Genomic DNA, 25,055 nt, shown 5'->3' on the forward strand with positions numbered 1-25,055 from the left:
GAGTCCCAGTACAGTAAGCTGGGAACCGCCCACTGAGAGCCAAACACAGGAAAAGGCTTTTCCTGTGGAACGCCTTGAAGTGAGAAACACATGGCTAATCTGCATAAACGCGAAGCCACACCGCCCCTGCCAGGAAGGTTAGTGCTCGTAATCTCTGGCCATGAAGCTGGCTGCCTGGGAGGACTTGGACTGGCGCCTGATAACCCAGAAAGAGCCGAGAGAACAGATGGGTGAGGACCCCGGCAGAAAACAGTCCCGAGTCACGTGACTCGCCACATGGCCCTGCCAGCACAAACTATTGTCTGGCTGGGGAGCTCCCGTACAAAGACGCTCGGCCTCAGCTTCCTGTGATGACAGGGACAGGCAGCAGCTGCTGATTCAGTGCCCTTACTGGACCCTCCCATGTGGAGGTGCATTCCAGGCAGGGACAAATGTAAAAGTTAAGGCCTCACCCAACTAACGTGCCAGTTCCACGTGGCTCTACTCAGATCTTAGGACAGACAGAAGAGAATTCCATAAAGAACCACTCTTTATACCTGAACACATGAGCTGACCAGTGTAAATCATTCTCACTGTGTCCCCCCCCCCCCAAATCTGTAGTCAATGTCTCCTCATCCTGTCTTTTTTCATTCCTCCAGTATTTAATGGCTCTGAAGACTGATCTAGGACTCCTACCACAATTGAGGATAAACCGCTTGTTTAGTTCTAGACCAGGGGTGGGCAAACTTTTTGACTGGAGGACCACAATGGGTTCTTAAACTGGACCGGAGGGCCGGAACAAAAGCATGGATGGAGTGTTTGTGTGAACTAATATAAATTCAAAGTAAACATCATTACATAAAAGGGTACGGTCTTTTTTTTTTCTTTTTCTTTTTTTTTAGTTTTATTCATTTCAAACAGGCCGGATCCGGCGTGCGGGCCGTAGTTTGCCCACGGCTGTTCTAGCCCCAGACCCAGCTTCCTAAAATAAGGAGACTCCCTTCCTTTTGCTTTGCATTTAGGCCGACATGTTTCCCCACCTAGAACAATAAGAGATTCTTATTCTTAACCTTCTATTTTGGACTCACTAGAGATATCATTAAAGATTTCCTGAAATTAAATTGATTATTAAAATAAAAATCTCTCATCAGATATACAACACCAGACCCAAGAAATCAAACCCACTCAGACTATGATTCTTATAACAGGAGAATCACCACCCCCCTCAAGTTTTCTCCTTCACAAGAGATAAAAAAACAATTATTTCATTCTAGTTGGGAAACCTTTATTCTGCCAAGGACCATTTGGATATTTATAACACCATTCACGTAATATAATTCACTTAATATAAATTTATGTTACTATGAAAAAAGCTCCTAGATTTATTGACTTCCGAGTCCTGCCTGTGGTTACCTTGACAGGATCAGACCAAATGATTTCTTGGGCCTTATTGGGCTCGCAGGCTAGACATTCCCTGTCTAAATAAACTGGTCATCTGCTTATGGTGAGGGAGATATCACCAACTAGTTTGCAACTACCAGATCAAAGAGACAGATTTTTTAGAAATTCTTTCAGCCCTGGCCAGTGTGGCTCAGTTGGTTAGGTGATGTCCCATGCACCGAAAGGTTGCTGTTTGATTCTGGCATATGCCCAGGTTGTAGGCTTGATCCCTAGTTGGGGTCCTGCAGGAGGCAGCCAATCAACCACATCGATGTTTCTCTCTCTTTCTTTCTCTCTCTTTCTTTCTCTGTCTCTCTCTCTCCCTCTCCCTCCCTTCCTCTCTCTCTAAAATATTTTTAAAAATAAAAAAGCTTCTGCCCTAGCCAGTTTGGCTCCGTGGATGGAGCGTCAGCCTGTGGACTGAGGGGTCACAGGTTTGATTCCGGTCAAGGGCACATGCCTGGGTTGCAGGCTTGATCCCCAGTAGGGGACGTGCAGGAGGCAGCCGATCCACGATTCTCTCTCATCATTGATGTTTCCATCTCTCTCTTCCTCTCCCTTCCTCTCTGAAATCAATAAAAATATTTTTTATAAATAAATAAAATAAAGCTTCGTAAATGTCCAAGTTGAATATAATTAAAAACTTCAAAGTTAATGAAAAGCTCTAGCTACCCCATTCTGCTTACAAAAATGATTCTACAAGGTTAGAGCACATTCTTCCCTTTATAGACTAAGCAAGAGCCAATTTCAAAGACATCACCCAAAGCACCAGCCAAACTGACCAAACATCTTAGGAGGGGCTGTATGTAACCAGACATCAGACTCAGGACCTTTCAACCCCGACTCTGCCTCTAAAGTAATAGAGAACAAGACAAGAAGCCTGGCTCTCTCCCAGGCTCAGAGATATTTAAGTCACTGTGCTCCATCCTTACAGATCAGAAGATCTGAGAAAACTCACCAAGGGTAGAAAAGAGAAACCAAAGGGGGAAGAGTAATTGAATCACCTAGCAAAACTCAGGTTATGAGAGCCAACTGTAATAACTACCTCACAGCTGTCCACCCAAAAGAGGCATGTGAGAAAAACCACAACCAGGTGGCTAGTTGCCCCGCCCCCGCCTCCGTGTCCTCCCCCCCGCCCCCCCCCCCCCGCCGCCCCACCCCGGGTTCCAAAGAGAACCCTTCAAATAAAAGTTAGAGCACCAAACTAATGAATTCCCCAACAAATGATAGAGTCTTTCTCCTCAACCAGAACACTTTCATTAGCCACCTTTCAACAGTGAAAATGCTCTTTCAAAAATAAAGATAACTTTTTTAAAGACCAAACTTAGCTAACAAATATCTCCCAATTTCCAACAAATTACAACAGCCTCTAAGGAAATCACACAACTAGAGAAAAAAATTCCTTTAGGTACTTCTTAAATTCAGGGTTATAAAAATAGTAAGGCCCCAGAAAGATAATCAAACAGGAACTGAAATACCATTTGATAGAATTAAATGTCTTCTGTACAACTTTTTAATCTCAACAATAAGGCAGAAGTACATCATGGTGGAAAGAGTACTAGACTGAGAGAACACCTGAATTCCAATTCCAGTTCTCTGACCACCCCCCACCCCCACCTCCACAGGAGGAACTAACCAGGTTTTACCTTAACTTTCCCAGCTATATAATTGAACCCTGCCCTACAGATTCTGAATCAACAACTCTAAAATGGGGCAAGGAATTTACTCAGGCAATTCTCATGTTCAGTCTGAGAACATTTGGGCTACATGGCCTTCCCTCCAAAGCTCCTCACATCTCCAGCACAGAGTGATTCTAGAACACAGATGAACATTCAGTTTCCTTAGCCAAACAATGATATGACTGAAGAGGGTAGTGCATGGCCAAGAGAAAAACCAGGAATGCACCTCAGATTCCCAAATAAACAGCATTCTCAGTCAAAGCCAAGCTTTCCCAAATTCCTATACCTAGTTCCTGATAATCTTGTTCACCTGAGAACATATCACTGACATATTATATGCTGTATTTACTTATCTTGTTCACTATCTGTCTCCTAGACTAGAATATAAGCTCCAGGAAAGTAGAAAATTGTGTGTAAAACAAACTTTCCTACCTTAAAAGTAGAAAAGGAAAAGGGACTATGGAAGAGATGGTGTAATTCTGAGACCTTACAAGTCCTGAAAAAATGGCTAGGATTACATGCCCAGTCCCTAGGCAGTGGTTAAGAGCTGTGCCCTAGCAATGCCTTCAACTTCTCTGTCCCTCAGTTTCCACATCAATAGAAAAGATAATAGCAGTAGTACCTTCAGGGTTGAATGAAATGTTTTCATACAGTAAAACAAAACAAAACACTGTTTCCTCAATCCAGCTGGACATGCTCTGGCTTCAGAACTTTTGTATTCACTGATCCTCCCACCTGGAATACTTTCTTTTCCCAGTTTTTAATACAACTCACCCTTTCGTATCAAGCACTTCAATTTGGCCTTCCCTGGTGAACCCATTTAAAATTTCAGTCCTTGCTGAAACCGGTTTGGCTCAGTGGATAGAGCTTCGGCCTGTGGACTGAAAGGTCCCAGGTTCGATTCCGGTCAAGGGCAGGTACATAGGTTGCGGGCACATCCCCAGTAGGAGATGTGCAGGAGGTGGCTGATCGATGTTTCTAACTCTCTCTCTCCCTTCCTCTCTGTAAAAGATCAATAAAATATATTTTAAAAATAAAATAAAATTTCAGTCCTGCACACTTCTTATACCTGGTCCCTGAGCATATATCACTAGCATACTATATGGTTTACTCATTTATCTTGTTTAATGTCAATATCCTAGTCTAGAATATATAAGCCTCAAGAGGTAGGTATGTGTCTGTGTGTGTTTGACTACTTTATCTTCCAGCACCCCAAATGTTAGCTATTATTATCCTACACAAGTCCCAAATTTCTAGCAATAAAACTCAGAAACCATAACAGTTAAAGTCCAGTCCCATATACTCAAAATCAGAAACTCAAGAGGGGTCAATAAGAGGTTGATTACCAATCAAGTAAGTTAAAGTTATGCTCTTTAAGAGAGAAAGCACAAGCTTCGACAACTCTGAGCAAGTCACTTCATCCCTTGGCACCAGAACATATGTAAAATGGGAATTTAAAAATAATCTAAGTAAGATATGAGGCAGTTCAAATGATAAGTATGCAAAATGCTTTTTACAGTATCAATTTATAATAGACATTACTTCCCTCTCTCCACCCTCAATAGGAGAAAAAGCAGAATGGGATTGAAAGCAGTTTCAAAACGCCTACTTAAAAAACAAGAACACACAAGTTAGATACCAAAAGGGTTGACCAACCCAATTCTCAAGCTCTACCTACTTTTCAGTCTGTTCTCCCAAAGGAATTTGTTCGATAGTTCCTTCTAAGAATTCTGGCAGTAAATCCCAATAGTTTTCAACCAAGGCAATACTAACCCCTCAGGAAGTGTCTGGAAATAAGAAAGGTGCCTCTTTTGGTTATCATACACACATTGTGGTGTTACTAGCATTTATTACCTGGGGAGCAGGATGTCAAATGTCCTGCAATGCACTGCCACACAAAGAAGAACCTTGCTAAGAAACAATGGATGCTATCTAGCTTATCTCTCCCCCAACTTAATGGACTCAAGACCAGTCTCAGATGGAGAATTTCCTATAACATTTTACCTTGGAGCAGTTAAAGGAAATAAATGACCAGTACCCATCCTAAGAGTCTAGCAGTACAAAGCCACCCACTAACCAAAGTAATCATAAATAAAAATTTACTTAAAAAAATTGGAAGATAATTTATTTTTTATAGAATTTTTTCAGAGAGAGAGAGAAAAAAACATTGATTTGTTGTTCCACTTATTGATGTATTCATTGGCTGCTTCTTATATGTATGTGCCCTGACCAGGGATCAAACCCACAACCTTGGCGCACAGGGTGGAAGATAATTTATTGAAGGTGATACTTCTCCAGTGCATTTATTACAATTAAAGTTATTTGTGTTTATTTGCTTACATTTCTCTCCACTAGAAAGTACTCTATTGGAGACAGGAATTATGAAGCCTACAGTGTTCACAACACAGTGCCTGCCTGATATATTATAGAAATTCAATACGTATTTGTTGCATTACTATCAGCAACTGGCATACTGTTGATAAGTACCCACAGGTTTTTTTAAAGAGTTCTGCTGTAGCCCTAGCCAGTTTGGCTCACTGGATAGAGTGCCGGCCTGGGGACTAAAGGGTCCCAGGTTAGATTCAGGTCAAGGGCATGTACCTTGGTTGCAGGCACATCCCCAGTAGGGGGTATGCAGGAGGCAGCTGATCGATGTTTCTCTCTCATCGATGTTTTTAACTCTCTATCCCTCTCCCTTCCTCTCTGTAAAAAATCAATAAAATATATATATTTTTAAAAAGTTCTGCTGTAAGACTTCTGACATTAACAAGTTCCAAGTATGGTATACTTTAACTCAGACATTTGAGCAACAGGATTAGGCAATTGAGAATTGACCTAAGTCTAGGAAATCTTGATGGTATGCAAGAAAGAAAGGTTTGTATACTGCATCTAGTAGTACATGCTCATTAAAAAAATAATGTATAGACCTTGTTACTACATGAAGTGGTATGAGTTGACACCAGAAAAAGCTACTTCCTCCTACAAACCATCCTTGGGTGCTTCAACTAGGGAGAGGACCTTACTGCGAATAGACCACAAGCCCAAATGAGGAGGACAATTTTTAAAGACATTTTCTGCCTTAAGGAATACATGTAGAGGCAAGGGTCCATGTAACCTTACAGAGCTTCACCCAGCAGAGTGCAATACCAACTTTTCAATAAAGACAATACTTCTAAATCATACCTCCTAATTCTTCTAATCTAGTTTCTAAAATATTCTTCTCTCTCTTTCCTATTAAACTGCTCTGTAGACACAGCACAAAAACAAAAAAAGGGCTAGGCAAACACTGCTCATAAAGCCACAAAACTTTAAGCCTCATTTGCTTTCTCTTTAAAAAGCTCTCATTTCCCCATTCTTTTTATTTTATCTATAACTCCAAACTTGGACTGGTCTTGCAGTGGTTATATAAAAGGTCCTAAATTTCTCTTAAGTGCAGTTCTACATATGACAGTGTTTTTCTTCTATATTAAAAAGTATCTATGACACATCACTGAGCTGTAGGAACTTGATTTACATGCAGTTAGGTATTCCATTTATCATGCTTTGATTGATTGCATCAATCCAATCATTAGTCCTGTCTTTTGATAAAAACACTGAGAAGCAGCAATGCTGCCACTGTGTTTATTTCATTAATTCCTAGGGCTGCCTTGGACCACTTTCCAAAAATGCCAATCTTTCACCTGATCCCCCAATGTTGACTCTGAACTATAACAGGCACTATTACATAAGTTAAAGAATGGCCCAGGGCACAGCCAACCTTATTAAGATTATAGGTACCCTTATATCCTCAGGCTTTTTTAAGGTTAACAATACCCTGAAAAGCTAGAGTCCTGTAAAATTTTCCAGTTCTTTTTAAAGCTCCAAAAGTACATTGGTACCAACCGTCTCTGTACCACTGTCCACACAAATGTGTATAGGAGACCCTGGCTTCATCATTTATACCAGAAACACATGGGACCAGACCAAAGTTACCAGCTGTCTTTTCTGAAGCTTTTTTGTCTCTCCTCTTTACTTGCTATCTCTGGCCAATATAATCAAATTGGGATGGATACTTGGCATGCTAACCTATGGAAATCTAGCTAAAATGTACTCCTACCCCCACCCACTCCACCCCCACGTCTGTTTTGGCTCATATACTTGTTTGAGCTTGTCCTATGCAAGACACACAGAAGTTCTCTTTGGTGAATGTGTCTGGGTGGGTGAACCCAGCTATCTCAATCTCATTTTATTTTAACCCAAAATACCATAATGAGACCACATATTGGTCACTTGAAGTTTTATGTAGGGGTTTTAAAGATGTCAATTCAAAGCTACACTAGGAAAGCAAAGGATTCAAATCACAGATTAGAAAAACAAGAATGTTATAAATCTGTCCCGAGCCAACAGAACCCTCAAAACAAATTAAGGGGGGACTAAGAAGCGGTCTTCAGACCAAAGACAATAGTGGGAAAAGAGAAAAGTAGGGATCATTAGGAAACTTCTGTTTAATACTGAATTAGACAAAGGCACTTCTTTCTGCCTCTGGTTACCCAGGCCAGTCCAACAGAGGTCAGCAGAACCAGGAATCTTCACTGAATGATGTTGATCTAAAAGTGGTTTAAATTGCCTGTATATACAAGTATCAAATCACAATCAAACTGTCAGCATACTGTCTCCTAGAAGCCTCTATCTTCCTCATAGCTAGGACAGAGTGATCACAGCTTCACTTCTCAGGCAGGAGGGAAAAGAGGTCTGGTACAAGGAAATATGTTTTTAATGGGAAGGATACAGAAACAACATCGGGTTTTCAGAAAACTCAGGTGAACTGGAACACTTGTTCTCCTCTTGATCTTTGTATTGTTAATGCTTATTGTCTCACCATTTCTGTAACTTCCATTTCTGTGCCAAGCACAATCCTTATTTAAGTCACAAACTGGAGACAGGTCATGGCTCAAATGTTCACTCCTCAGAGACACTTCATCCACTTCAGAGATGGGATGACTTATCAGGTATCTACTTAGAGCAGTGGTTCTCAACCTTCTGGCCCTTTAAATACAGTTCCTCATGTTGTGACCCAACCATAAAATTATTTTCATTGCTACTTCATAACTGTAATGTTGTTACTGTTATGAATCATAATGTAAATATCTGATATGCAGGATGGTCTTAGGCGACCCCTGTGAAAGGGTCGTCAACCGCCAAAGGGGTCACAACCCACAGGTTGAGAACTGCTGACTTAGAGGATTTATTTGCTAGGCTTTCACAATGGACTCAAAGAAAGGAATCACAGCAAAACTCAGGGTGACCACTAGAGATTGAGGGGTGAGAGAGGCCTACTGAGAGATCCCCAAATCCCCAAAAGCCCTGTTCTCAGATCAGTTAGCCATTATCACAAGCAGATGGTTATTGTAGCATCTAATTAATGCTACAATACTGGCCTTTGAATAGCATTTTTCAAGAATCACTTTCTTAGGCAACTGATCATACATGGAGAATACCCTAAGTAATCACCCTAAAATGATCTCCATCTTCATCAAACAACCAGGAACACAGATCCAGACTATCTTCATGCTATCACCAAAGAGCTAAGAGAAAGAGATAAAATGGAAGGCAGGGAGTCCCCAAGTCCAATAAATAAACAGACATGTTTTGTCATTAGTTAGTCATTATTGCATAGTAGAAGATCCATCTCAAAAGTATTTTCTTGCCCTAACTGGTTTGGCTCAGTGGATAGAATGTCAGCCTACAGACTGAAGGGTCCCGGGCTCAATTCCAGTCAAGGGCACATGCCCAGGTTACAGGCTCGATCCCCAGTGTGGAACATGCATGAGGCAGCTGATCAATGATTCTCTCTCATCATTGATGTCTCTCTCTCTCTCTCTCCCCCTCTCCCTTCCTCTCTGAAATCAATAAAAATACACTTTTTAAAAAAAGTATTTTCTTTCTCTTCCAATTTCAAGCACTTTTAACCTTTCCTCCATTCAATAATACTTAGACATCATGGAAGGGGAAGGTACATATGAAACATTAGCCTATGATATAATTTCAAAGAAGCCCCTGAGGTAATTTGGATATACTCTTGTAGCCTAGTTATTAACACAAATGCATAAACCTAGTAGTCACAAACTTGAGCATGCATCACAATTGTTTAGGTGGCTTGTTAAAACACACTAGTGCCCAGCCAGAGTGGCTCAGTTGTTTGAGTGTCATCCTGTGCACTGAAAGGTTGCCCATTCAATCCCCGGTTAGGATACACATTGCCTGACCAGTTGATGTTTCTCTCTCACATCGATGTTTCTCTCTCCCCCTTACTCTCTCTAAGCATGTCCTTGGATGAGGATTTAAAAAATAAAAATGTTCCTTTAGAGAGATAGATAAAACACTGGCCAGAGTTTTCAACAGTTCTGGATTTGGTAAGTCTGACTGAGTATTTGCATTTCTAAACAGGGCCCAGGTGATGCTGATGATTAGGGACTACACTGAGAACCCCTATACTACTCTAGCTCTCAAACTATAACAGGTGCTTAATAAAAGTTTTTTTAAAGCATTAATATAATGAACTATAGGAGAGCTTTTAATTTAGTGAAGACCAACAATGTCTTTAACTGCTCAATTCTATCCCACTCTCAAGCAGGGGCCTCTACCAAACATGAGTCATGTTTGATTTTTTTTTTTTTAGAAAGTTTTTTTTTTTTTACACTATATTTGAAAATACATATTTTTATTGATGTCAGAGAGGAAGGGAAGAGGGAGAGAGAAATAGAAACATCAACGATTAGAGAGAATCACTGATCCACTGCCTCCTGCATGCTCCCTATTGTGGACTGAGCCCGCAACCCGGAACCGAACTGTGACCTGGTTCACAGGTTGATGCTCAATGATTAAGCCATACCAGCTGGGCTGTTTTAATTTTATTTGATAATAGTACTTTCACATATCTCGTTTGATATTTACTACAGCCTACAAGGTAGATAATTGTTTCTCACTATTTAACTGAGGATACAGATTCAGAAAAGTGACTTGCCTAAAGTCAACCTAAGGGAACTTTAAACCTTGGTTTTAGAGCTGACTGTGCTATGAAACTTTGTATGTACAGGCACTTAACCTTTATGTATTCACTTTCCCCAAGTGAAAAATTAAGACAATAATCTCTGCCTTCCCAGTGAGTGCTCCAAGTTACAGAAAGTAAAATCACCCTGCAAATGTTTTCATAATGCAAGTTACTCTCACTTAGAGCAAAGTGAAGGACTCTATTTTGAACCTGAATCTCATCCCCAACCACACTCTCCAACATCCCTCCCAATTCTCACCATTGGGATCACATGACCATTCATCAGAAACCTAAATAAAATCCTAAATGAAAGGGGCATGCAGGACAGAAATCTAGGCTTAATGTCAAGTTGTAAAACTAAGGGCTTTTCAGTCTTTCACCACATTTAAGAATTCCAGGGTATTGCAAAACTAATGTGCCAATAAGCCTTAGTGCTCAAATATTTCATTTTGGAGAAACAATTTTAGTAGTCTATAGTGTACAGTTCTGAAAAAAATCAGACAACCTGATTCGAATCCAAACTCTACCTTTTACTAGCTAGCTACTTGCCCCAGGGCAAATTTCTTGATCTATCCCTGACCTAGGACAAAGTCATGGATGAACTACAATAAGAATTGTTCACAAAGTCCTTTACAGTATAGTTATCTTTGGCAGCCCAGACTCCTAAAAGGTAAAAAGTTACAAGTCTGAAAGTGAAAGACGGGTTATCCAAATCTGAATTATCAAGAGTTTCACACTCCTGCCCTGGCCGAGTGGTTCAGTTGTTTGAGTGTCATCCTGTGCACTGAAAGGTTGCTGGTTTGATTCCTGGTCAGGGCACATGCCTGGGTTGTGGGCTCAATCCCCAGTAGGGGACATGCAGGGGGCAGAAGACTGATATTTCACTCTCACATCGATGTTACTCTCCCTCTCTCTCTCTCTCTCTCTCTCTCTCTCTCTCTCAAAATCAATTTAAAAAAAATATATTTCTTTATTGATTTCAGAGAGAAAGGGAGAAGGAGAAAGAGATAGAAACATCAATGATGAGAGAGAATCACTGATCGGCTGCCTCCTGCTTGCCTCCCACTGGGGATTGAGCCCGCAACCCGGACATGTGCCCCTGGCCGGAATCGAACCCAGGACCCTTCCGTCCGCAGGCGGATGCTTTATCCACTGAGCCAAGCCGGCTAGGGCATCAAAATCAATTTTTTAAAAAAATATTTTAAAAAAGATAGAGAGTCCAGATGGTGTGGCTCAATGGTTGAACATCGACCTATGAACCAGGAGTTCACAATTCAATTCCCAGTCAGAGTGCCCAGGTTACAGGCCAGAACCTCAGAATGGGGCCTGCCTGCAGGAGGCAGCCAATCAATGATTCTCTCTCATCATTGATGTTTCTATCCCTCCTTCTCCCTTCCTCTCTGAAATAATAATAATATAATAATAATAATAATAATAATAGAGAGAGAGAGAGTGTGTGTGTGTGTGTGTGTGTTTAAAAGAGAGAGAGATTCACACTCCTAAGCTAATATTGGACCAACTCATGAACTCTACCACCTTAGGAGCAGAACTGGTATTGTCCAAAGGGGAAGAGAGAAAGCCATCTACCGTATTTGCCAGAGAAGACAAACAGTAACAATCCCAGTATTTCTGCTCAAATGACTTGCTCTCTAAGGACAACAGCAAGCCATACTAAGGTCTACCCGAGAGGGGAAATCACTGGGCAAGAAGAGCCCAAAGACATATCTGCTTCCTCTAAAAGGAAACACCCAGCATGACATAGCCTTTAATTCTCCACCTGAATTCACTTTTCTTAAAAGTCAAAGTACACCAGGCACAAGTCAGTTCAGAGTAAACAGCTGGACCCAGATGCACTCAGGCCTGGCAAGCAAGTTAAGACCTCAAGGAAAATAAGAGGCAAAATAAAAAACACCAAGCACAGAGCAAATGGGTTTTTAAATAACGGGTATCACATCAATCCCTAAACTCTGCTGCCGCCATTATGCTGGTGGCCAGATCTTGAGGGGGGAGTTCCTTCTAACAGAGCTGTCTATAAATAAGCAAGCTGAAAGCTAACAAGTTTAAGAGGGAAAAGCATACAAAAATTTTGGCTGCTGGTGATGAGCCACAGAAAATCATGAATGTACCAGTGCCAAGGGAGGAGGAAGTCTAGTATCTAACACTGAAGCCTCGGGGACCCAGAAGGAATGAAGCTATAAGGAAGCCCAAATGCAAGAGGGGAAAAAAGCACATGGCACATTTCCTCTTCATATGGGTGGCAATTCAAGCAGCACTCTTGGCCTGCAGAGCACATAGCCCCAGTGCCCAAAGCCCTTTAATATTTCATATCAACATTAACTTCCTGGAGGGCGACAAAAATCTGTCCTGGATTACTGAGTGATTTCTAATATGTACCATAACCAACACTAAGTCAACATTTTAGGGATCAAATTTCCTACTCTGCAGCATGTTGGAATGAATTCTTGGCATCAGACTTCTTCCCAGTGCAGTACACCCTTAGAAAAAGCAGAAGCCACTGGGAAATAAGGACTCAATCTGTCCCAAGACCATCTTCTAGTATGCACAAACGACTAACAAAAACAAATAAAAGTTCACTCAGATGTCCCTTCACATTAAATAAAAACTAATTCTATCCATTTAAATGGGGGGTTGGGGAACAACTGCAGAGAATAGTCAAGGCCACTAAGTCAACATTCACTCTAACTTGGATTCCTCTAAAACCTGGGATTGACGAAGAAGTTTATCTCGCCCTGGCTGGATAGAGCGTCAGCCTGCGGACTGAAGGGTCCCAGGTTCAATTCCGGTCAAGGGCACATGCCTGGGTTGCCGGCTTGATCCCCATTAGGGGACATGCAGGAGGCAGCCATCGGTGATTCTCTCTCATCATTGATGTTTCCATCTCTCTTTCCCTCTCCCTTCCTCTCTGAAATCAATAAAGATACATTAAAAAAAAAATTTATCTCAAGCCCCTACACACCCTGTCTATGGCAGATGAATCATGGTGCCCAATTCTGAGTTACTGGAAACTCGTTTCTGCAAAATGCCTGAATGATAAAGCAGAAGTTAGAAGAAATATTTCTAAACTAAAATCTGTATTCACGACCTCCTATTTCTTTTCTGGAACAGAGTAACCCATCCTTCTCATCCAGGTGGAAGCACTGTAGCTGGCACGGGACACTCCATTCATCCTCAGCTGTTAAGCATCCACTTACAACCCTTGAAAAGTGCCAGAAGCCATGTATGGTCCAATCATACATGGATTAGCAAGTAAGGAGAAACCAAAACCACTACATTTCAGAGGCTCCTATAAGGAATAAGCATGTATTTGCAGCATTTATGAGCTTCTTGGCCATAGCCAACCTAATAAAAAAACATTTAAAAGGCCACTTCTGTGAACAGATGGGCAAACTGCATTTGTGCAGGCTTACCTACCCATCAACCCTCAATGTAAGGCTTAACCTAAGCAACTCAGTTCAAGCTCAGCTCCCAGCCCTTCAAAATTAGTAGCAGTCTGAACAGGTACTTCAAGGCTCATTTTAAGAAAGGTCAATTAACCCTGCCAAAAAATAAAAAACCCTGGCTCTCCAACAAAAATTGAACTAGTCAATGCAGACTTGTCCAGGGCACACAACTCTGAAGGTGACATGACCTTCCAAAGCCAAAATTACTACAACTGAACTGGCCAAATTACTGAACTGGCCAAGAACTTGGCAGTTTGTACTAAAGGCTGCACATAACCACAGGAACCACTAAGACCCTGGAACCACTCTCTTTCATGGAATTTTATAGAGTCCAAATTCTCAAAGTCACTGGAATAAGACAACTACCATCTGTGGGTGGATGTGAAATTTGGATTTTATAGAGCCCTTGGAACTCAGAGTAGTGTCATGAAAAAGCAAATTAATGTAACTTCCCCCATCTTAAACATTTAGCTTCACAAATCATTGTCTCTGAAAAACTGTCCCAAGGTAATATGTCTAACTCTGATTGCTCCTTATTTTTGGATTCCTTCAGCCAACAGACTTAGTTTGTTCTACCAGGTATATCCATCTATAAAGCCTTACTTTGCAAGTTTTCCAGGTGTGTGCACATAAGCATGCTTCCCCAAGAAAACTAAACTCCTCCAAAGCAGAGATTGCTTCTATCTTTTAAGTTCTTCCTTAGTATCTAATTGGATTGTTCTCATAGAGCAATTTCCCATTTAAATCGCCTTATCTCCCTGAGTTAGAAATCACGCTCTTAACAATAAGTCTGACATTCTAATATCCTCACCACCAACACACTGGGAAAGGCCTGGGTAACGAATGTCAGTCTCAACCCAAGTTTTTGCATTTTGTTTTTAAACAGTGGTTCTCAACCTTCCTAATGCCACGACCCTTTAATACAGTTCCTCATGTTGTGGTGACCCCCAATTTCATTGTTACAAACTGAACATAATTAAAGCATAGTGATTAATCACAAAAACAATATGTAATTATATATGTGTTTTCCGATGGTCTTAGGTGACCCCTGTGAAAGGGTCATTCCACCCCCAAAGGGGTCACGACCCGCAGGTTGAGAACCGCTGTTTTTAAACAAGCTGATAGCTTTTAGTAAATTAGCTGAACCTAAAAATTATTATCAGGGCCATAATTGCGTTCATACTAGTATTCCCTACTACTACAGTAGGTAAAAAAGGTACTTCCAGGACCGTGGTTAGAAAATACTTCATGTGAAGAAAACTGGTGTCAAGAGTCAGGGGATTAGTTTAAAAAGAAACTTTGAGAGGTATATCTGGTCATCTCACAAGACTACCAAAGCTGTCTGGCTGGCAGGTCTCAGTGGTTGAGCGTAGACCTATGAATCAGGAGGTCATGGTTTGATTTCCCATTTCAGGTCTGGGCACATGCCGGGGTTGCAGGCTTGATCCCCAGTAGGGGGCATGCAGGAGGCAGCCAATCAATGATTCTCTCTCATCATCGATGTTTTCATCTCTCTCTCCCTCTCCTTTCCTCTCTTGAAATCAATAAAAATATATTTAAAAAACACTACCAGCCCTAGCCACTTTGGTTCAGTGGATAGAGCGTCAGACTGCGGACTGAAGGGTGCCGAGTTCGATTCTGATCAAGGGCATGTGCCCTGGTTGTAGGCTCAATAGGGGGCGTGCAGGAGGCAGCCAATCAATGATTCTCTCTCATCACTGATGTTTCTATCTTTCTCTCCTTCTCCCTTCCTCTCTGAAATCAATAAAAATATATTAAAAAAAAAAAACTACCAAAGCTGAGTATACCACAGGCAGGCAACTTAGATACTATACTTTTAAAATACTTCCATAAAAAGTGTTTGACTGAAGGAACCCAGAAATTTTTTAAAAAATATATTTTATTAATTTCAGAGAGGAAGGAAGAGGGGGAGATAGAAACCTCAATGATGAGAGAGTCATTGATTGGCTGCCTCCTGCACCCTCCCCATTGGGGATCGAGCCTACAACCTGCCTTTGACCAGAATCGAACCTGGGACCCTTTAGTCCGCAGGTTGATGCTCCATCCAGTGAGCCAAACAGGCTAGGGCCCAGAAATGTTTTTAATCCTGAAATGGCAATTTGAAAACAAAAACAAAAAAACAGACTGAATCTACCCACATAACCCTTCTGGCAGGACTTAGTGAGTCCTCAAACATTTGGACTTTGCACTGACCCAGAAACCCGGGGGCATTAATTTTAATATACATATAAGTGATACACAGAAGTCCAGTAAAAACTGTATAAATAAACCCAGCCCTTGGAATTGGCTTATAATCCTGACAGCCACAGCAGAACAGAGGCTGAAGATAACACTGAAGTTACAATATCTTTTTTCTATTTTCTGGTATTTCAAAAATGCAAACCCAACCCTAAAAACATCTCACCAAACTACAAAACCTTTCTGAAAGAACAAGACTTTAAAACTCAAAGTCTCATAAACCAAGGTTTTGGAACACACTTCACTATTGAAACTTAGGACCTTCCTTCCAAACTCTATTTGTTTTCACTCTGAAATTGCAATTGTTTTTGAGCAGAGCTCCACATGCCATGAAACTGGGCATGGAGCCAGGGTTATGGAGGCTTCTCTTCCAGGGCAGCATCTTTTAATTTCAAATATCTTTTATTTTTTAAAATAGATTTTTAATTGATTTCAGAGAGGAATGGAAAGGTGGATAGAAACATCAATGACAAGAGAGTCATTGATCAGCTGCCTCCTGCATGCTGAGGGGATCAAACCAGCAACCTGGGTGTGTACCCTGATCCTGATCAGGAATTGAACGGTGACCTCCTGGTTCTTAAGTCAACACTCAACCATTGAGCCATGCCAGCTAGGCTTAATTTCAGATCTATTTTAGATCATCTCTCCTCGCCCCCCAGCACCACCTACCCTCTTTCCTATTCTCGTCTTTCCCTCCAATGTTATTTTATTCCACCACATGAGAAGAGACTAGCATTATCTTTGCTTGAAAACTGTTTATTAATTTGCCTGTCAAACATTCTATAGAGTCGTTTACACCTTACTATAGAAACCTCCTGGGTACATATTGACAGCTCAGCAAGTATTTACACAAAGCTCTGAAACATTTGGCTCCTCCAGAGGGGAAGAAGCTGCTGCATCAAGCAGAGAATTATCAAACACCTTTCCTGCTACCTTTTCCCCTCTTTTATAAAGGGAAGCTTCCTTCTAGCACACTTCTAATATGCCTAAATTACACTTCAAAACTTCTAAGCCAGGAGGAGGAGAAAAAAAAAAAAGGAAATTCAGATGTGCTAAATAAGAGAAAGAACAGCATTTCCAGGACCACTTGCAAACATTACCAACATAATTTCAAAAACCAGGGGCATGAAAAAAGGCAATACACCTACGAAATTGACCCTGAAACTCTTAGCTTTTCCTGTTCCAATCTAAGGAACTTTTGCTCCTCTCTCAGCAAAATTTACAGGGCAAGTTCAGGCACTCAGATTACAACCAACTGCCCAAACCAGACCTAGACCTGCCCAAACACCAGAAAGTCTGGAGCTTAATTACCACCTATCCCCACCTTCCTATCCCCCTAAAGTAAGCAGTGTTAATGTTGAATTTATGAATATCCATTCCCCACCCCTAACATACCCCCAAAATCCCCTCTTGGGAGATTTTGAAGCAACTATTTTTCAAGTCTTCCTTTAATGAAGTCTGCCTAATTTTTCAATTACTATTTAAAAACCAACAGTCAGGTAGTAATGACAATTACGTTAAGTGTCAAGGCAAAGTCTGGTAGGGTTTTTTCTATAAAGGACCCCAGACCACCATTGATTGCACCAAGCTAGCTGTTCAGAGCTTGTTTCTATAAATTCTCAGGAGAAAACAGCCATGAGTTCCTTAAGCCCAGAGTAAAAAAGATGGTCTCAAGATACCCTACTTCTAAATGTACAGGAAGATGCCACAACCTTATAACGAGTCAAATACAGAGGCACAGACAGATGTGTAGAGAGAAGGTCATGCAGTTCTCCAACTTCACCTTACTGATAAAGAGAAAATGAAATAGAAAAGGCAAATGACTTGCCCAAAGTCACACAGCTTAAGCCAGAACTGTATGTGGAACCAAAGCCGCCTCTTCCTCCTGAGTCCTTTGCTCTTTATCCCTCACTGCTGTGCCACACAACTCAATGTGTATCAGCAATGATAATAACCAATCTAAACAAGGTAAAACCCAGAGATAAAGCCATGGAAATCAGGATTCCCTTATCAAAGACTAAGGTATCTCAGCTCACTGGCAGGAAAAAAGTATTCGTTGCCAATTTATTTTGAATACCATATTTTAACCATATCTGCATGCTTCAGTTGCTTCTAGAATTGGGAATGTGAAGCCAACCAATATAACCTTTGGGAGGTGGGAATGAGAAGGGGCCCTGAACATTATTTGTTCCTATTTTCATATTTTAAAAAAATTTCATTAACCTCTTTGCTAAAGCCCTACTGTAGGCATCACACCTTACAGGAGTCAAGCCAACATATGAATATTTAATGCAATCCAAGACATCTTGTTACAGTAGGTGTCACTTATTATGGTTACTCTGTGTCATACATGAAGGAACCTAAGAAAAGTCCTTGCAGGGCCCAATACAAAGCCACCAACCTTGGTCCTAGCTGCTTTCTCTTTTCTCTCACCACCATTCCAACCTCCAACCCCCAGTTCTCTCGTGGACAGTACAGAAACATGAAGCCTCCATAACTAAGTGCCATCTCAGTGTGGTTATCCTGGTCCCTCCTACTTGAGAGAGGCCAAGAGTCCTGTATTTCAGCCAGCCCAGAGTTTCTGCCAGTAGGCATTCCCATAGTAAGCCCAGAATTCCTGTATTTGTTTCCTAGTAGTCGGAAATATCATTTGGTATTTCTGTAGCAGGAACTAACAGCCAAACTCCTACAATCAAATCCAGCTTGATTCTGGACTACATATTCTATATCACTTTTTAGTTTGATAAGCTGGTACTATTCTCAAGGTACTACAGCTAAGAGCATCCCAAGTAAAAAGCTTTAGCCCAGCTGGTGTGGCTCAATGGTTGAGCTTCGACCTATGAATCAGGAGGTCACGGTTCCATTCCCAGTCAGGGCACATGCCCAGGGTTGTGGGCTCAATCCCCAATAGGGACCATGTAGAAGGTAGCTGATCAATGATTCTCTCTCATCTTTGATGTTTCTCTCTCTCTCTCTCTCTCTCTCTCTCTCTCTCTCTCTCTCTCTCTCTCCTTTCCTCTCTGAAATCAATAAAGAATAAAAATAAAAGCTTTATATCAGGTTCAATCACATGGATGACTAAAAAGTATCTCAACAGGTTGAGACACAGTACTTACAAAAAGGGATAAAGAAAAAGTTTGCTGGGATCTCCCCAGCTCCTGTGAAAAAGACATAGCCACAGCCCTAGCTGGCTTGGCTCAGTGGATAGAACATCGGCCTGCAGACCAAAGGGTCCAGGGTTCCATTCTGGTCAAGGGTATATGCCTGGGTTGTGGGCTGGATCCCCAGTTGGGGGCGTGCAGGAGGCGGCCAATCAATGATTGTTTTTCATCATTGATGTTTCTACCTCTCTCTCCTACCTTCTTCTCTGAAATCAATAAAAATATATTTAAAAAAGACATAGCCACAACATACACTTACCTAATCTTTACTTCAAAAAGGCAGAGTCAAATGAGAACAGTACCACCTTAGCTGTATTAATCAAGTCTCTGCAAAATACTTACAACCCAACACTGAGTTAGGGAAAGAAAGAGAGAGCAAGACCCTATTGTGATCCTCCAAGAGGTTTATCCTTAAGCATCAAAGAGAAATTCTGAACAAAATCCACCTACAGCCCTCATCTAGACTACACACCTGAACTGAAGCAGCCCACAAAACTGGAAGTTTCAGTATCTCCCACAAAGTGAATGTCACCAGCCCACTCTTTAGGTCTCAGGGTAGTAGACACTTGAACTAAAATCGAACAGGAATCTGTGTTGTGTGAAGTGCCAGGTCTGGTGATATTAAAGGGGAATCAGAAAATTCACGTAAAGGCAGCACAGACAAGCTTCCAACCAAAGACTATATCTATTTTCCTACCTTTTTACCCAGCACAGAGCATAGCATTAAGTACAAAGAAAATGTCCAAATATCTGTTTGGCTGAAAAACAGAAATCACAAAACCTGATTTTATCCAAAAACAAACATGTGTTTGCCAAACCAAGAGAATTCAAATTAATTTTTGCTTTTAAATGACCCTGACTTACCCCAAATTATTTCCTCTAATAGTTTAAGAAAGGTAAATTTCTCACCACCCCCTACCAAAAAGAAAAGAAAAGAATGAGGGGGAAGAAGTGTAGACTATAGAATGACCCAGAAACAACAGGATGTTCTTTTTTCTAAGACAAAAAACAACTTATCCTCCATACACTAGAATTCCAATTGAAAATTCCCCTATTTCTTGCCCAGATGTACAACATCATGGAAGACAGGGAGTCAAAGCTCTAAACTGGCCGTGGAACACAACTATTTTCAAAATTCCCAGCTCAATGGAAGAATAGAAAAGCAGTTCTAGATGGGGAGGGGAATACGGCTAATAAGGTCACTTAAGTGAACAAAATCTCATACCACAAAAGTATAACTGGGTACTGCTGGGAGAGGGGGAGATATGAAGGAGCTTTTATTCCTCTTTGAAAAGATACTTGATTCCATAAAATACCCAATATTTCTGACCAAAGTATTGAAAACAGAACATGATGAAGAGAGAAGAGCAAAATAAAATGCTTTAAAAAGTACCTAGGAGTTGTCATTTCTAAGCAAATCTTAAGTATCATTATAGGTTGCTACATTATTACCTTAGGAAGGCAGACAAAAAGTGTAACATATCTTATAATGCAAAGAAAAAAACTGGTCAATCTCTACTTAAAGCTCTAAAATGATTGATGACAAAATAAAAACTGGCTTTTTTGATATTCCAAGAACAAATAATAAATTTCACCAAGCTAGGCCTTTAGAAAAAGTCCCTCTCAAGATGATGAAAGATGTCAGCTTCCCTTTAAATTGAGCTGCTTTCCTAAAGTTCAACAAAAGAAAAATGTTAACAAAATTCAACATGTAAACAAAGAATGAAGCCAGCCTGTCTTAAAACAAAACATTTGAATATGAAATTCTTTCTCAGAAAGCGTGGTTCTCAAAAAATAAAAAAAATGTTTTCTCTTACCCCCTCCCATAAGACCCCACATAATAAAAAGCCAATAAAATAATTTCAATTCTGAAGTGAACGGGGTCAAAATTACTCAAGACAAATGCATCTTCAGAGCTATCAAAGAAGTCATTTATGCAACATCAGGAAAGTCACAAAACCAAAACAAACAGCAAACCCATTGTAGAGAAAAAACCCAGCTACTGTTCTAACAACACAGAAACTATTTCAGGCTGCATAAAACATAACAAGCAAAATAAATCCAAGGTACAAGCAAAATGCCACTGGCTCCTCTTTTGTTTCGGGCACAATGTAACAAGGGCAGCCTGTCTGGGGCTCTGCTCCTGCTGATACAGTATTGCCGCTTAAACCTCCCTCCTCAAGGTCACAGCCAATTTCAGCTGTGGAATAAAAGGCAGATAGTGGCAGCGATGGTTTGGGTTATCACTGGCAGAAAAGCAGAGTGTAAAAGTTTATGAGCTCATCAGGATTGTTGTACCATTACATCAGAGGCAATTATAAATGGCCAAGAGCAGGAGATGGGGAGCCAATCAGATCACAGATAGGATGTCAACCTAAGACCAACTGTCTCCTGGCTTTGACAGAAGGATTTTACCTCCATAATTCAAATCCCAAACCAAAGCAATCTGCACTTACTACTCCAATCACTCAGCTGTTTACCAGCACTTACAGGGAGAAGCCCAGGCCGCTGGGCCGACAGAGGCTCAGACAGGACACGGCCCGGGCTGCTCTGGGGGAGCCACCGCCGGCCTCTAGCTGCCCCCAAGCAGGCCCCTGCCCTCCCTCGAGGTCCCCCCGGCCCGAGGGGCCCCTCCTTGGAAGCACAGACGGGGGCCGGCCTGGAGGAAGGCAGGGGGTGGCGGAGAGAAGCGGCAGGTGAGCGAAGAGCTATTCACTCAGCTCCCGAGCTCCTCACACTGCCGGCACCCTAACCTGAGCCCCAGCGCCCTCTCACCCCGACCGGGCCCTTCCCCGCACATTCTGCCCCGCACCCCGCTGGAGGCCCCCGGAATTCGAAGGGACCAGGGGAGGGGAAGAAGGGGAGCAGACACCTCAGGGAGAGCCCCACACAAAGGCTAAAGGAGGGAAGGAAAGGAAGGCAGACAGGCAGCCATTTTAAGAGAGAAGAGCCAGACAATGGCAGCTCCCCAGCAGTGGGGGCCCCGGACTGGGGGTAGCCGACGGCGGAGGCCTGATCCCGCAGCCGCCACCCACCCACCCACCCCCGGATCCCCCTCGCCCAGCCCCCTCCCCACTCAGCTGTGTACCTGCGGGGTCCGGGCGAGCGGCTGACCCCCGCCGCCGCTGCTGCCAGGGCTCATGGGCGCGTGGTGGCTCCTTTGTTGGGCCCCTCCCGAGGCGGCCGCCGCCGCCGCCGCCGCCGCAGCCCCCCAGCACTGCGAGGCCATGTCCGCCGGGCCCTTGCCGGCGCCGCCGTCCGGGGGCCCGCCGCCGTAGTCGCCCCCGGGGTAGCCCTGGTAGCCCCGGGCCGAGCTGGGCGACGTGAGCAGTTGGTTGAGGGTGGGGGTGGCGGTGGGCTGGGGGGTTCCCCCGCCGGCCGCGGAGGAGCCGCCTCCCCCCATGGCCCCGAAGCGCTGCTGAGCGAAGGACGAAGACGACGAGGAGGCGGAGGCGCTGGAGGAGGGAGGCGGCTTGGAGCCGGCGGCCGCCGCGCCGGAGCCCGGAGTGCCACCTCTCGGGGAGCTCAACGCGTAGGCCTGGGGGGGCGGGGGGTAGGCGCTGCGGTTGGGGTAGTAGGAGTTGTACTGGTGGTTGGGGAAGCCGTGGTCGTGCGAGTTCTGCTGGGGCCCCGCGTAGGGCTCCAGGCCCCCGCCGCCGCCGCTCTGCAGCGCTGCCAGGGCAGGGCTTTGTTGTCCGCCATGTTGTTGGTGGAAGACGGCGGCCGCCGCGGCGGCGACGGCAGACGGGCTCCGGCCGTAGGGCTGCCCGAAGCCGTAGGCGGGGGGCGGCAGGGCGGCCGCGGCTGAGTGAGGAGGCGCCCCCACCCCGTCGCTGCTGCCGCCGCCGCCGCCGCCGGGCGGCTCCGGGAGGTTATTGTTCAGGGCGGGCCTCGGGCCCGCGTTCCCGTTCGAGTTCTTCAGGTCCGGCTCCGCGCCGGGCCCTCCGCCGCCGGCTCCGCCGCTGCCCCCGTTGCTCTCGGCCCCGTCCTGCAGCTCCTTTCCCAGCGGCGGCGGCGGCCCCACGGCGGGGCCTTCGCTCTCCGGGCCGGCGGCTGCCTTCATTTCCCCGCGCTCGGCCGCTGCCGCCGCCGCCTCGCCCCCCGCCTCCTCCCGCTGCTGCTGCTCCGCTTTCTTCAGCTCCGAGGGCGGCGGCGGCGGGTTGCCCAGGCTGCTGGCGGCGGCGGGGGCGACCTGCGCGGCCATGATCCCCGCTGTCTCGTCCGCGGAGAGACCGGCCCTGTCTTCGTCGTCTCCCCCCCACCCACCCCGCCCCGGGGCCGAGTCCCCCGGGCTGCCCTCCCCACCCGCCGGGCGGGCCTCGCGGGGCTCCGCGGCTGAGCTGCTCTCGCTCGCTCGCTCCTCTCCCCCCCGCCCCGCCGGCTCAGGCTCCGGGCTGGCGGCGGCGGCGGAGGAGGAGGAGGCGGCGGCGGCTGAGGCGCCGGCGGCTCAGCTGCTCCCGGCTCTGTCGGCTCGGGACCCGGCTCACCCGGCTCATTCCCCCCAAGCCCTTGCCTGGGAATGAGGGGGGCGGTGGAGGCTCCGCTCCCCAGGGCCTGGCCCCGCTGTGACTCTCCGCTTTCTGCTGCCGGAGAAAGGAGGAGGGAGGGAGGGAGGAGGGAAGCGAGGGGGAGGGGGCGGGGAGGGAGCGGGGGGAGGGGGACCCGGGACGGGCGGGCTGGAGGGCGCGCGGCGGCCGCCCGGGCGCCGGGAGGCAGAGTCGGAGTGCGAGCCGGCGCCCTGCCTCCCCTCCCCGGCCGCGGTGCGGGCTGAGGCTGCTGCGCGGCAGCGGGCGAGCGGGCGGGCGGGCGGGCGGCCGGGCTGAGCGGCTGGAGCGCCCCACTCTCCTCCGAGTCCCCCTCACTCCGACACGAGGCTCAGCACTGCCATTTTACCCAGCGCCGTCGCGGCCGCCTGGCAAACCCGGAACGGAGCGCGGAGCGGGCGCAGGCCGTGGAACGGACTCGCTCCCTTCCCCTCACAAAGGAGGAGGGGAGGGAACCGGCCGCGGCGGCAGGCGCTCTGCCGCTTTCGCTCGGCAGCCCCAGCGCCGAAGGCTTCGGGGAAAACCCGGCCCGGAGCTGGCGCCTCTCCGGAGCCCACGCCGCCTCCCTCGGGCGCTCCGATCCCGGCCGGTCCCCTCCTGGCCGCGCCGAGAGGAGCGGGCAGCGGGAACTTACTCGCGGCTGCAGAACTGGCCTGAGACCGAGACCGCGGCCGCCTCGGCCCGGGCCTGAGCCCCTGGCAGCGGGCCTGGTCTCTTGGCTGCTACTTAGCACCTCTACGGCACTTTTTTCCTTCAAAGCCTTTACAAACTCACTCTAAAGACCCAGCTTGGGGAGGGGGGAAAGGGTGATTTACTTTTTACCCCCTTTTCAAGCCGAATGGAATGGCAGATCAGCGTTAGGACTCCCCGAGTTCCCTCTCCCCTGACCTCAGTAGCTGGTCCTCACAAGGCTTTGGGGGCATGAGATCATGTTATCCCCACTTTACAGAATTGAGAGGAGAGGGGACTGTCCCATTAAAGTTAGAGGGCAGAAGTCGTGTCATATAACAATGGGATCAGAATATACCAGAATAGGTTTGAGATCAAAGCTGGTCAAATCAACGTTGACTTAAAATGGTCACTGAAGCTACTCTAGGGGCATATGATAGCCTTCTAGCAGGATAACCCAAGCCCCATCTTTGCCGCTTAAAAGGACTGAACCCAGAATGACCAATAGCCCCAGTCTCCAAAGATAGTGCCTGTAAGACTATAAACGGACCACAGAAGCTCCTGGGGTGGAGGAACCACTGCAGAAGAGGGATGGCCAGAAGGAAACCATTTTCTCCTTAAAAAGAGAAAAGGGACAGTCTAACAGGTCGCTTAGAAAATGATGCCACCCAAATTTGTTTTCTAGCCTCCATTGAAAAGATTATTCAAAGTTTTACTATTACATCCCAAGAGATGTATACTGAGCTGGAGACTTACATAGAAAACTCCAGATCTATAGGCAGCCTCTTCCTCCGCCGGCGGATTTGGAGTGCTCGGACATGACAGTCTACAAA

At 44.9% G+C, this 25,055-nt stretch overlaps 1 protein-coding gene across 4 annotated transcripts in view; it reads right to left on the reverse strand.

Annotated features, from left to right (window-relative positions):
- Positions 1–23,903, reverse strand: part of ARID1A (AT-rich interaction domain 1A) — a 77,434-nt gene extending 53,531 nt beyond the window's left edge. For all 4 annotated transcript variants that reach the window (XM_059690690.1, XM_059690688.1, XM_059690689.1 and 1 more), the window contains exon 1: positions 22,098–23,903. In XM_059690690.1, the coding sequence (XP_059546673.1) occupies positions 22,098–23,213 (1,116 nt within the window). In that variant the 5' untranslated portion in view covers positions 23,214–23,903. The remainder of the gene's footprint in view (positions 1–22,097) is intronic.
- Positions 23,904–25,055: the final 1,152 nt, after the last annotated feature.

This window comes from Myotis daubentonii, chromosome 3 (genome assembly GCF_963259705.1).
Source record: "Myotis daubentonii chromosome 3, mMyoDau2.1, whole genome shotgun sequence".
Classification (NCBI taxonomy): Eukaryota; Metazoa; Chordata; class Mammalia; order Chiroptera; family Vespertilionidae; genus Myotis; species Myotis daubentonii.